Source organism: Chiloscyllium punctatum, chromosome 26 (genome assembly GCF_047496795.1).
Source record: "Chiloscyllium punctatum isolate Juve2018m chromosome 26, sChiPun1.3, whole genome shotgun sequence".
Taxonomy (NCBI): Eukaryota; Metazoa; Chordata; class Chondrichthyes; order Orectolobiformes; family Hemiscylliidae; genus Chiloscyllium; species Chiloscyllium punctatum.
The window spans coordinates 31116728-31131298 of NC_092764.1; the positions used below are offsets into that span (position 1 = coordinate 31116728).

The following is a 14571-nucleotide window of genomic DNA, read 5'->3' on the forward strand; positions in this document are numbered from 1 at the left end:
AATTTAAGAGAAAACTGCTGTGTGTGGAAACACAGGAGATGGGTGAGATACTAAACAAGTATTTCACGTCTGTACTTCCTGTAGAGAAGGGCATGGAAGCTGAATAAATTGGGGAAATAAATAGTGGTGTCTTGAGAAATGTCCATATTAGGGGTGGTGGTGCTGGATATCGTAAAATGCATGAAAGTGAATAGATCCTCATGATCTAATCAGATGTTTCCCAGAACTTTGTGGGAAGCTAGGGAGGAGATTGCTGGATCCCTTGCAGAGATATTTATGTCATCGGTAGCCACGGGTGAGATGGCAGAAGACCAAGGTTGGCTAACATGGTACCACTATTTAAGAACAGTGATAAGGAAAAGCCAGGGAATTATGGACCAGTGAGCCTGATGTCAGTGGTGAGCAAGTTGTTGGAGGGGATTCTGAAGAACAGAATTTACATGCATTTGGAAAGACAAGGACTGATTAGGGATAGTCAACATGGCTTTGCACAAGGGAAATCATCTCTGACTAACTTGATTGAGTTTTTTTTGAAGAGGTGACAAAGAAGATTGATGAAGGCAGAGTTGTCTACATGGACTTTAGTAAGGTGTTCAACAAGGTTCTGCACGGCAAACTGGTTAGCAAGGTTAGATCACATGGAATCCATGGGGCGTGAGCCAATTGGATATAAAATTGGCTTGAAGATAGGAGATAGAGGGGGTGGTGGAGGGTTGTTTTTCAGAGGCCTGTGACCAGTGATGTGCTGCAAGGATCGGTGCCGGGTCCACTGCTTTTCATCATTTATATAAGTGATTTGGATGTGAATATAGGAAGTATGGTTAGTAAGTTTGCAAATGACACCAAAATTAGTAGTGTAGTGGACAATGAAGAACACTCAGAGTACATCAGGACCTTGATTAGATGGGCCAATGGGCCGAGCGGTGGCAGATGGAGTTTAATTTAGATAAATGTGAGGTTTTGCATTTTAGAAAGGCAAACCAGTACTGGACTTATACAGTTAATGGCAGGGTTCTCCTGGGGAGTGTTTCCAAACAAAGAGACCTCAGGGTGTAGATGCATAGCTCCTTAAAAGTGGAGTCACAGGTACACAAGGTGATGACTGTATGTGGTACACTTGTCTTTGTTGATTAGTGCATTGATAATAGGAGTTGGGATATCATGTTGCGGCTGTAGAGGACTTTGGTGAAACCACTTTTAGACCATTGTGTTCAATTCTGGTCTCCCTGCTATAGTAAAAATGTTGTTAAACTTGAAAGGGTTCAGAAAAGATTAGAGGGTTTGAGCAACAGGGTGAGGCTGAATAGACTGGTGCTTTTTATCCCCCTGGAGCAAGGGGTGACCTTATTAGGGATTTATAAAATCATGAGGCATGGATAGGGTGAGTAGCCAAGGTCTTTTCTCCCAGGGCAAGGGAGTCCAAAGCTAGAGGGCATAGATTTAAAGGGAGAGGGGAAAGTTTAAAAGAGACTGGAGGGGCACTTTTTACAAACAGAGGCTGGTCCATATATGGAATGAATTGCCAAAGGCAGTGGGAGAGACTGGTACAATAACATCATTTAAAAGGCATCTAGATAGGTATATAAGAAAGGGTTGAGGGGATATGGGCCAAATATTGGCAAATGGGACTAGGTCAGATTGTGATGTCTGGTCAGTACAGATGGGTTAGACCAAAGAGTTTGTTTCCATGCTGTATGACTATGACTGCCTAGGCAATGACAGCCAACAAACCAAATCTCCCGCTTTGAAAAACCTACACTCAAACACAATATCCAAATTACTTCAATCCCTAAATACATTCAGGCAAACAATACCAATCTGTCCTAAATGGAACAACGTACAGGCAGACTGTAATCAATGTAGTGTGCTTAATAACAAAACAAACATGGTTCAAAGCTTTTCAATTAAAAAAAATAGTGGGCAAAAGACAACTTTTGAAGAGGAATTTACAAGAATTTCTCATCTTCAAATTAGCCTAGTTTTTATTCTCTCATTGCATGACATTTTCAGATATCATGAAAAGTTCATTCATTATGTTAACAGGTTCCTACACGAAATTGTGTGCAATAGGTTGGGAGGAACTCACCGAGCTGGAAGGAAGAAAATAAATATACTTGGATATATGGTTGTATGTGAAGGTCTACATATTGAAAACATATTTATTACAAAGTTTACAAAATACAGATGGAAAGGCATCAAAATGTATAAGTCAAATTAGTCAGTCAATATTCTCAAAATACTTTGATATAGATACATGTGGTATCTATTTACCTCTAAGCCCTATATATTATTCCTCCATTTTAATAAACTTACCACTTATGTTAACCAGGTTCTTCAGTTGGTTTCCATGGTTACTATTGGACTCTGACATGTCACCTTCAGCTTTATCTGTGTGCACACACTCCTCCATGCCTAGAATGCTGTGCTGTACATAGTAATTTTCAATTTATATCTTCTGAAAAATTGAAAATGTCCACTGTTGCATTTTGATGGCGTACGCTAAACAGCAGTGTTAAATTATTAGACAATATTCATCTTGATTATAGAGTTCAAAACTCCAAATGAAAGGATCACAAAATGGCTGCTCTGTATCTTCATTTTTGCAGCACCACCTTTGGTGGAAAACAGAAAAAGAATCTATGGTTAAATATTTTATGTTTTTCTGACAAATGAAGTAACAATACCTTAAATCACACTTGTATAAAAAAATTCCAGTTGCAAAATTATTGACAGAAAATGATCAGCTATGAAAAATGCTAACAAAGAAAAAAAAACTTCATTTGAACCATATTCAAAATTAATATAACAATACATACACATTTTTAGAATATTGGTGACCAATATTCAGAACTGTCAAAAATCAGAAAAATGTTAGATGTAAGGTTTTAGTGATGGACTGGACATTAGAGGCATTAATTTAGTTAATAAGATGTATCACTCCCTGTAAAGAAACTAAGATGGAACTAAGCTGACCATCTTCAGTAAGATGCTTATTCCCTAACCCACCAAATCAGTTTAGATTAGCTGATACAAAAACAAAGACTGGGGTAGGTGGTGGTTCAATGCCCAGCAAATGCACAACTAAAGATATTTTTATATCAGAAGGGGTGTGATACTTCTGCTATTGATGCCACTCTCCAATACAGACAAATCTAACTTGATGACATTGACATGAGAGCAACATTTTTCTAGGTCCTATGAGCTGCTGGCAGATAGATAATGCAACTTTTATACATAAATGCTAAACCTGCAGTTGATTCTACTGCAAGCATTACAAAGACCAATTATTGTTCCGCTGTTTACAGTCATGAAACCTGGATGTGTGGAAAAGCACAGCAGGTCTATACTTTTAAGTCTAATTATTGGTTATTATTCAATGCATCGTGCACATGGTAGTCATAGATTCAGACGTTTATAGCAGAGGCGGCGGCTATTTGACCCATGGTATCAATGTCAGTCAACAAAAGTCTGGCAACACTAACCAACTTAGCTCTTACGTTAAAACTGCCCCCTCTAAATGAAAAAAAAAGTGCCTTACTATCAACTTTTTTTATGCCTCTCAATCTTATACACCTTCATCCAGTCCCCATTAGCTCAGGAAAGTGTCCTGATTAATCTCCTCTGCACTGTCTCTAGTGCAATCATGTCGATCTTATAACGTGACCAGAGCTGCACACAACACTCCCATTATGGTCAAAATAACATTTTACACAGATCCAGATTAATCTCCTTGCTCTTATTTAAGTCTCAGCTAATAAAGGCATATATCCCATATGACTTCTTAATTACTTTATCTACCTGCCCTACTATCTTCAGTGATCTGAGAATGTATACACCAATACTCCTTGGATTTTTAGAATTTTCCAGGTTCTTACATTCACAGCGTAATGCCTTGCCTCGTTAGTCCTCCCTAAGTGCGCACACTCACATTTTCCAGGCTGAATTCCATTTGTCACCACTCTACCCACCTGACATCCTCTTCAATATTTACCATCTGCCAAGTTCTTCTTCATACCCCCTCTATTTAAGTCAAAATCATTAACGTACATCACAAATAGCAAGAGCCCAGCACCAAAGCTGTGGAATCCCACTGGAATCAGACTTCTCATCAAAAAATATCCTTCTGCCATCACCCTCTACTTCTTGCCCTCAGCCAATTTTGGATTCAATATATCACTTTGCCTTGGATTCCATGGGCTCTTACTTTCTTAACTAGTCTACCAAGTGGGACTTTATCCAAAGTCTTGCTGAAATCCATAAAGTTAGCATCAAATGAATTACCCTCATTAAGATTAATTTAGAATGTGTGATTGGTATAGGTGAGATGGACTGAAGGGCCTGTTTCCATGCTGTACAGCTCCATGATTCTATAACTCTTCTGATTACCTCCTCAAAAAGTTCAATAGCATTACACAGCTGATGGCAGATCCTCAACACTACATTAGCACTGTATCTCCCATACAAATTAAAATTGATTCCTAAAGTAGACTGATAACATATGTACAACATTAAATCAAAAGTAAAAAGCTGTAACCAGTTACACTACAAGTGGGGAGGAAATATAAAACTAGAGTTCTTTCATGGAATTTCTCCTCTTAGAAATACTGATTTCAAAACAAAGATTTCCAGAGATACCAACACTTACTTAAATTATGGAAATGTTAATGTTTGCTTCAAAATTGATCATTGTAATTACACTTTAATGGAAACCAAAGAATCAGCATTTCTTGCTGCAGTGAACAGAATTTTCCTTAAACCATTCCCATCTGCATCCCATATCCAAGAAAGATGTGTCCTTGTCCTCTGATCTTGGAGATGTCATCAATCTGTCTCAATGTTGCTGTTTGTATCTATTTTACAGCACAGCTGAAGAATCATGCCGGGGAGAAATGCTTTGGTTCATCATTAAAAAGCATGATTAAACAAGCTTTTTAGTAGTGAGGCCTGTCTCTATACCATGCATTCACTTTATAACACAATATTTATCAATTACAATAATCACAGGAAATTTCAATATACAGGTGCACTGTGAAAAATCAGATCAGTACTGGATCTCAAGAAATGGAATTCATGAAATGTCGACAAAATAGTTTTTCAGAGCAGCTTGTGGTACAGTCTACTAGGGAATGGGCAATGCTGAATTTAATGATGTGTAATTAAGCAGATTTGATGAGAGCTGAAGGTGAAGGAAACCCTGAGTGGGCAGTAACGTTAATATGATAGAATTCACGCTGCAGTCTGAGAGGGAGAAGACTGAATCAAACAAGTGTTACAATTGAGTAAAGGTAACTACAAAGACATGAGGGAGGAGCTGGCCAGAGCTGATTGAAAAGATGGTTTGCAGCAATGACAGGAGTTCCAGGGGTAATTCGAACGCACAACTAAAAATCATTCGAAGGAAAAAGGGTATCAAAGGTGAGGACAAGTCAACCAATGCTCATCCTCATCTTAAAGAAGTCAGGGACAGCACAAAAGCAAAGAGACATTCAATGTGAAAATTAGTGGGACGGTACTGGATTGGGAAGCCTTTAAATAACCAGCAGAAGATAAGAAAAAAACAATTCCGGGAGTGGGGGGTGGTGGTGGTGGAGGAGAGTGGAAGCAGGAGAAGATGAAAGCTAGGTACTAACACAAAAGATTGAAACACCAGCAACACACCAGAATGTCAAGAGTGTCCAGGATTGGGGGGGGGGGGGGGAGCTGGTGGTGGTGGTGGTGGTGGTGAGTGAGTGTAGCATTCATTGCTAAGGAGAAGGTGGTGGGAAAGCTGAAAAATCTGAAGATGGATAAGTCACCTGGACCGGATTGTCTACATCCCAGACTAACAAGATAGCTGAGGACATTAGAGGTGTTAGTGGTGATCTTTCAGGTATCATGGAGAGTTCCAGAGGACTGGAAAGTGGCCAAAGTAATGGTCCTGTTTAAGACGGGAGGGAGGCAGAGGACAGAAATCATTGGTAAGATTTTAGACATAATTATTATGAGATTGCAGAGTGTTTAGAAGTGCATGGTTAAATAGGGACCAAAACTATTCATGTAATACATTAATGATCTGAACAAAGGAACTTGTTGCTAAGTTTGCAGAGGACCCAAAGTGGACAGACAGGTAGTGTTGGGGAAGCAGGGAGGGGACAGAAAGACTTGCACATGCTACACAGGGGGGAAAGAACAGGCAGATGAAATACAATATAGCAAACTGTGAGGTTTTGAGCTCTAGTAGGAAGAATAGAGACATACACCATTTTCTAAATCGGGAAAGACTTCGGAAATCTGATGTGCAAAGGAACTTAGAAGCCCTAGTTCAGGACAACATGCAGGTTCAGTTTGTGGTTAGCAGTGCAAATTAGTGTTGGCATTCATTTCAAGACGGCTAGATTACAAGAGCAGAGATGGACTGCTCAGACTGTATAAGACTCTGGTCAGACTGCAATTGGTCCAGTGACAGCAGTTTTGGGCACCATATCTAAAGAAAGATGTGCTGGTGTTGGTGGGGTTCCAGGGGAGGTTCACAAGAATAATTTCAGGAATGAAAGGTTTGTCATGTGAGAACCGGTTGAGGACTTGGGGACTGTACTCAATACAGTTTAGAAGAATGAGGTAGAGATCTGATTGAAACTTACATGATATGAAGAGGCCTGCAGAGACTTGATGTGGATAAGATGTTTTTACTCTGAGGAGAGACTAGGATCCAGAAGCACGGTCTCAAAGCGAAGGGATAACTCTTTTGAATGGAGATGAGAAAGCATTTCTTCAGCCAGAGAGTGGTGACTCTGTGGAACTCAGGGACTGCACATGTGGCAAATTCATTTAGTGAATTAAGACAGAGATAGGTAGGTTCTTGATTAGTAGAAGGATCAAGGGTTGAGGAGAAAGCAGAAGAATGTTGTTGAGAAACATGTCAGCCATGGCCAAATGGCAGAGCAGACTTGATGGGCTGAATGGCCTAATTCTGCTCCTATATCTTCCTGTCTTATCATAGAGTCATAGAGATGTACAGCATGGAAAGAGACCCTTCGATTCAACCCGTCCAGGCTGACCAGATATATCAACCCAATCTAGTCACACCTACCAGCACCCAGCCCACTTCATAACCCATCCTGAGTTTTCCAGTTTATTACTAGGTTGTACACCTACCTTCTGTTATTATGATTACTGCAGCTGAGTTCTCACTTCACTTCCACCTCAAAACTGCAGGTGTTCCACAAAATGCAATTCAAAGTAAACCTACAATGAGGATCTGCTGACTAAATTTGTTTGCCTGATATTTGCTTCGACTGTAGGGATGACATCTATCCAGACACTATTTTAGAGGTAAATGGACTCAGTCAAATATGCTGACATTTCTGTAACAAAAACTACTTACAGGAATTCATGGGTCTCCAAACCTTTAGGTTTTTTTTTAAAAAAGACAATAAACTGCAAAAACTACAATAAAATTACAATTAATTAAACCTGGTAAAAACAATGACTGCAGATGCTGAAAATCAAATACTGGATTAGTGGTGCTGGAAGAGCACAGCAGTTCAGGCAGCATCCAACGAGCAGCGAAATCAACGTTTCGGGCAAAAGCCCTTCATCAGGAATTAATTAAACCTGTCTAACCTAATTCTTTTTTGCTTTATTGAGTATACGTATCTTCTGTTTCTATCATCTTCCACCTGCCTCTGTCACTTCTTATTTATTTGGTCATTGGTCAATAAGTCTTTAGTATCTCCATTTGCAAAGATGAATGTAGCGCAAAGTTACTTTTTGATTCAGTTTTTAAAACACAACCATGTAATGCAACAGCGTTGTATACAAAGACGTGGAAATTCTGAATTTAGAGCACATTAAAGCTATGCGAACGTTTCAAATATGACTGTGCCTGTGCTCCATACATTTCTAAAAATACTCAAATGAGTGCAGTATATTTTACTTTTTTAAAACCAGGAATGTCATTCTCAACATTTATCGGCTGCTGAGAACTCTTATTGAAGTGTTTATTGAAGGCTAGAAAATACAAGTTGGCTCAAGTAGCATCTCGCACCGTCAATATTTCCCACCTTAACTCATTGCTTTAAGTGCATTATTCCCTTTAACTCTATGGCTTTACACTATTTAACACCTAGGCCATTACCCTGCCACCTGCCTCTTGCAGTTCGCTATCTACACGGCACCACTGACTACTTACATCTCCCCTCGATCTGCGACACCATACCTTCTCCCGATTTGGCTGCACCTACGGCTAAGGTCAAAGAAGGAACAAGTTTTACTTCCAAGCCACGCTGCGACCGTCATCACCTCTAGGAGGTACTCACAGTGGACACGATAAAAGGCGACATCACCCTCCCGGGGCAAGATGGCGCTGCCACGTGACCGGTCTCCGGGTGACGCACGCGCTAGGCAACGCGCCATAGCAACCGCCCTGCATCCAGGCCTCTGTATCCTACCCCTTTCCAAAAGGACGCACCGCCATCACTCCATCACCATCAACCCCATCCCCCTTCAACAACAGGACACGCTCTTGCACCCCTCCTTCTCCCACAAGACATATCTTCCCCACCTGGACAGAACAACCACCATCATCCCCACCACAGGAAATACTGCACCTTCAGAAATTATTGAAGAAGAATCAAATTTCATGCAAGATAATTAATCTATCTGTCTCCACATTCTCGTCAATGAGTTTCTCCAGCACTTGCTGTTTTTATTTTCAAACATCTCCGTTGGTTCAGTCTTCACATAGAAAGACACAAATAACTTCATGGTAATAATGCTAGGGAAGTAATGATGGAAATTACTATTAGTTAGAAGAAATGACTGGATGAATTAACAGGACTAAAGACAGATAAATCCCCAAGACCTGATAATCCACGTTTCAAGGTGGTAAAAGAAGTGTCCATGGAAGATGCATGTATTGATTGTCATCTACCAAAATTCTGGAGATTCTGGAACAGTTCCAGTAGACTGGAACATGGCAAATAGAGAATTATGGAATATTTAATATAAAATCAATAACATATGAAAGATGCAATAATAGGATGCTTCAAAAATAATCACAGATTTAGACCATGTCAACATAGATTTATGAGAGGGAGTTCACATTTGACAAACGTACTAGAGCTTATTTAAGGACATAACTAATAACATTGATAAGGAAGAATGAGTGGATGTGATGTTGGGAATTTTCAGAAAGCTCTTGATAAATTCCAAAATAAGAAGCCAGTGTGTAAAATCAATGCACATGAGAATGGTGGTATATACTGGCACAGATTGAATATTGGTTAGCAGAGGTAGAGTAGGTATAAGTGAATATTTTTGGGAGTCGAAGGTGGTGACAAATGAGATCAATGCTTAGGCACTAGCTATTTACAATATATATGAATGATTTGAATGAAGGAGTTAAATGTATTATTGCCAATTTTCCTGAAAATGCAAAATTATGAGATGTAAGAGTAGTAAAGAGAAAATAAGGACACTTCAAGGCAAATACATGGTAGTTGCAATACAACATGGATAAGTGTAAAGTTATCAATTTCAGTGTGCAAAACAATAGCAGAATATTATTTAAACAATTATTAATTGGAAAATGCGGGTGAATAAACTATCCTGTATGTCCTTGTAAATCAGTAACTGCAAGCAGCTTGTAATTAAGAGCAAGGGAAATTGTATGCTGGCCTTGCAAAGGGATTGGATATAGGATGAAAGATGTCTAGCTGCCGCTGGTATAGGGCCTTGCTGAGTTCATACTTGGACAATTGTACACAGTTTTGTTCTCCTTACCTAAGAAAACATACACTGTACCTGCCATAGAGGGACTTTAATGAAAGCTCACCACTTTCTCAGATGAGAAGCTCACCATTAAATTCCCACTATGGACATATTTTTGGCAGTAGATTTATTTCATCACCAATATACACCACAAAAAAAATAGGAATAAGAGGGTTGACAGGTTTGAAAGGCATTTGTTTGAAAACAAATTTAAGATCATCAGTTGGGTTTGCAATGTGATTACATATTCTAAAAATCTGTGCACATTAATACACAGAACCTTGTTTTATTTGGGAAAAGGAATTTATGCATAGATTGCGCATTTTCATGGCAAACATGGTCAGGGGCTGACCATCTCTACTGCATCTCAATACCAATGACCCATCTTCTTCTCATGCTGTATAAATTGGTGTTCCTCTTTCAAGTATGGTTTGTCCCGAAGAGTGCAAGATGAAAAGCCTCGCCTTTGCCTTTCCTTTTAGCAATGTTCAAGTTGACTGTGATTTTAAAGTCACACAAGGTTATAGTCCGACAGGTTTATTGGAAATCACAAGCTTTTGGAATGCTGCTCCTTCACCAGGTGACTCCACTTGATGAAGGAACTGTACTCTGAAAACTTGTGATTTCAAATAAACATGCTGGACTATAACCTGGTGTTGTATGACTTCGACCTAGTCCGCTCCAAACCAACACTGGCACTTCCACATCATCTGATTTTAAAGACACACCAGTTAAGTACAAATCCATCTTGCAGTTTTCCTTTATATCATTAGAAATCTGAATTAATTTCTTTCACTTGTTTACTGTTAGATTCCCTGTCTGTGAACTAAGCTGTAGGTAAGTTGCTAATAAACTCCCTCTGAGTCAGATGATTGTGGATTTAATTCCCACTCTAGGGTTCCAATGGAGTTTTGCAAGAGAAATGCACTGTGAGAACAACTGTCTTTGAAATAAAATATTAAATCATGGCCCTGTTTGACCTCTCAAGGGCTGTAAATTATCTCATTTCACTATTTTCAAAGAAGCCTGAGAAGTTATGCTCATCGGTCTGGCTAATATTTATCCTTGTGAGCACCACAAAACAATTTATTGATTAGCTCATTATGACTTGTGGGTGATTGTTGTGCAAAGATTGGCAACTGTGTTTCCTATAACAGAAGTGACTACAATTCAAAAACATGCCATTTGCTGTAAAGCCCTTTGGAATGGAGTCACGAAAGGCACTGAAATAAATGCAAGTTTTTTTTGCACAGTTAAATATTGTAATTTACAGTATGATTTCACAAAATGTTATATTTTAACATATACAGGTAAATCTCCCATGAATGGCCAGAGTAAAGACAGGGTAAATTGAATTTCCAGGAGTATATCATAAATTCTGGTCTTGCAACATTTAAAAGGCATTTGGATGGGTATATGAATAGGAAGGGTTTGGAGGGATATGGGCTAGGTGCTGGGAGGTGGGACTAGATTGGGTCGGCATGGGCAAGTTGGACGGAAGGGTCTGTTTCTGTGCTGTACATCTCTATGACTCTAGTAATGTAGATTTGAAGTATGCACAGAACTGGATTTGAAGTTCCATGTAGTGGTAGATGTCTGATACTGCAAAGATGTTTATTAAAAGATGGTTATAGAGTCATATAACCCAGGAATATGACAGCAAGACTATGCCCAAAGAAAGAGTGCAGTATATACAAAATATTGAATATATAGTCTCCCAGAGAGGCAAAATTCTGCTCTCGCATTAAAGAACGTTCTACCACATTGCCTGTCAGAGTGCAGTCTGTACATCCCAGTTAGTATGATGCTAACTACATGCATGTACATATTGTATTTATATATGTACTTTAATATAATAAATCATCCAAAGATACTTCACAGGAGAATTTTCAAACAATGTTGACACAGAGCTACAAAAGAAGCAGCTAACCAAAAGGTTTAGTCAAAGTGAACCAAACAGCTTCATAAAAGGAAGTAGTTTAGAGAAGAAATTCCAGTAATCACTTGGTGATCGATCACAGCATAACTATAGCTCCTAAAACAATTTATATACAGTGCTCATGTATTGAACTAATTCAATATTTATGTGAACAATGAGAATAAATGACATTTTCATTCATCTCATCAACTTTTTCACTTTGTATTCAGGATGGTAGCATTCTACTGTATATTGTATAACAGTCCATAACTTGAAGTCTCCACAATATATGAAAAGTGGACAATCTTGAACCATTTACATAAGAATCCTGTGAAGTCCCTACACTGGGTTATCTTGCTAATAAAACTAAATGCAAATTTCTTTCATTTAATTGTAATATTTTTAATCCTGCTTTTAATACACCCTGGTTAAAGCTCAGAGATGACTTGACAGATAATTGTGGTTTGGGCCTTCCATGTAAAAAGTTAAACTCCAGAAAACTAGCAAAGTGTTCAAATCAGCAGGCTGCTGTATGAGAACTAAGATATAAATCATTACCAGAGTTATCAGTCAATAGACAATAGATGCAGGAGTAGGCCATTCTGCCCTTCGAGCCTGCACCGCCATTCAATGTGATCATGGCTGATCATTCCTAATCAGTATCCTGTTCCAGCCTTATCTCCATACCCCTTGACTCCACTATCTTTAAGAGCTCTATCCAATTCTTTCTTAAAAGAATCCAGAGACTGGGCCTCCACTGCCCTCTGGGGCAGAGCATTCCACACAGCCACCACTCTCTGGGTGAAGTAGTTTCTCCTCATCTCTGTCCTAAATGGTCTACCCCGTATTTTTAAGTTGTGTCCTCTGGTTCGGCACTCCCCCATCAACGGAAATATGTTCCCTCCTGCCAGAGTGTCCAGTCCTTTCATAATCCTATACGTTTCAATCAGATCCCCTCTCAGTCTTCTAAACTCAAGGGTATACAAGCCCAGTCGCTTCAGTCTTTCCGTGTAAGGCAATCCTGCCATTCCAGGAATTGACCTCGTGAACCTACGCTGCACTCCCTCAATAGCCAGAATGTCTTTCCTCAAATTTGGAGACCAGAACTGTACACAGTACTCCAGGTGTGGTCTCACCAGGGCCCTGTACAGCTGCAGAAGCACCTCTTTGCTTCTATACTCAATCCCTCTTGTTATGAAGGCCAGCATGCTATTAGCCTTCTTCACGACCTGCTGTACCTGCATGCTTGCCTTCATTGACTGGTGGACAAGAACACCCAGATCTCTCTGAACAGCCCCTTTACCTAATTTGATACCATTGAGGTAGTAATCTGCCTTCCTGTTCTTGCCACCAAAAGGTTTTGGTGGCAAGAACAGGACTCTTTTGTCCCTGACTCTTTAGTAAGCCTACCAATGAAAGCAATTTTTTTTAATTTTAAGAAATATTCATAAGAAATATTTATTTATTTATTATTCATAAGAAATATTTATATATACATAGTAACTAAAGCAGTTCAATTCCGTACAGCAGCAATATGAAGAAGCAAACATTGGAGTTTGACTCTATCCAACAAACAAACCAAATGCATTTCTTACTTGTACAAGTCTATATTTACATATATTCGAGGCACAGGGATCCCCATTGCATTTATTTTTATTTGCCCAAGTTTTATTTGCTCAAGTTCCAGACTCAATGAGTTGAAAGGCCATATTTTCTACTGTAACTTTGTGACCTGTTTCATTTCATCTTACTTTAAACAAGTTATATCTCGTAATCGTTAAAACAATTGAGGCGTTCAAGAAGATTCCTACCTATCCGTTTTTGTTGTTCACAGCTTATGCACAATGATGCTTGTTTTAAAAAAAAGTCACATTGCCGGAATAACGTTATCCATGCAGCGAGAATTAACAACCAAATGCAAATTGGGTGACTGTTTTGTAGACTGTCTCCACTCAGTCCACAAACATGACTCCAGCCTTCCAGTATCTGGAAATTTCAATACCCTATTTTACTCCCAAACTCATATTTCTGTCCTAGGCCTGCGGCAGAAACTCAATCCAATTGCAGGAACCACACTTTCTTTTCCACATAGGCATATTACAACCTTCTGGAGTAAACATCAAGTTCAACAACTTCAGACCATGGATTCCGTACCCCGTTTTGATTTTTGCACCCACCCCAGCGCCTACTGTATTTTGTTTCCATGCTTTAGCTTTCAGTAATTATTCCACTTAGTGTCGACGAATGAATTGTTGCTGCTTGCAACGATTGCTTTTTACGTAAGAACCTTTAAACGTTCTTCCTCTTTGACCTTGCATTTTGTTCCGACGGCCATTCCCGCCGTAAAACATGTAATCTTTCTTCTATTTAAAGGAGTCACGTTAAAATCAAAATTCCCCATAGACCTGAGTTTGTCCACTCTTTCTGTGCTTATTTAGTACAGTTATTAAATAATTATTAAATAAACACAATTTTTAAAGAAACATTTTTTTAAAGAAACCGAGATAAACACGTTTAAGCAATAAATCTCTGGTTGTATAATATTTTTACTTGCACTATTGGTATTGTATGTAATTTGACATACTTAATTTCTGCTCGTAATTTACTTTGAAATCTCTCCTTTGCTTCAAGCTTTGCATTTACATTTTCTTGCGTCCTTCGCTTCCTTCTATTTCAGAAGTTTTTGTGATATGAGAAGAGTAGACTGTTGGGGTTGGTGATCTGTAAGCTCCCCCCACCCCGGGCTGGACAGTGACCATGAGAGTGAGAGTTAAAACTGTTACAATGTGGGGCTGAGCCAGGAGCGCGCCTTCACCTTTAAGAGGCTGGGAATAAGGGGCAGCCTCTGCGATTTCTCCGCCTCCCCCGCTGGCTGGGATCACTGAGAGCAGCTTCAAATTGCG

The 14571-nt window shown here is 39.2% G+C and overlaps 1 protein-coding gene across 5 annotated transcripts in view; it reads right to left on the reverse strand.

Annotated features, from left to right (window-relative positions):
• The window catches only part of LOC140496384 (uncharacterized), a 33040-nt gene extending 18607 nt beyond the window's left edge, over positions 1-14433 (reverse strand). The window contains exons 1-2 of one of the 5 annotated variants that reach the window (XM_072596034.1): positions 14253-14433; positions 2314-2612 (exon numbers count right to left, since the gene is read on the reverse strand). In XM_072596034.1, coding sequence (XP_072452135.1) covers positions 2314-2410 — 97 coding nt within the window. In that variant the 5' untranslated portion in view covers positions 2411-2612; positions 14253-14433. Of the gene's footprint in view, positions 1-2313; positions 2613-8170; positions 8344-13479; positions 13820-13845; positions 13972-14252 lie in introns of those variants that run through there. The other 4 variants (XM_072596037.1, XM_072596036.1, XM_072596033.1 and 1 more) reach the window with 4 other exon arrangements.
• Positions 14434-14571: the final 138 nt, after the last annotated feature.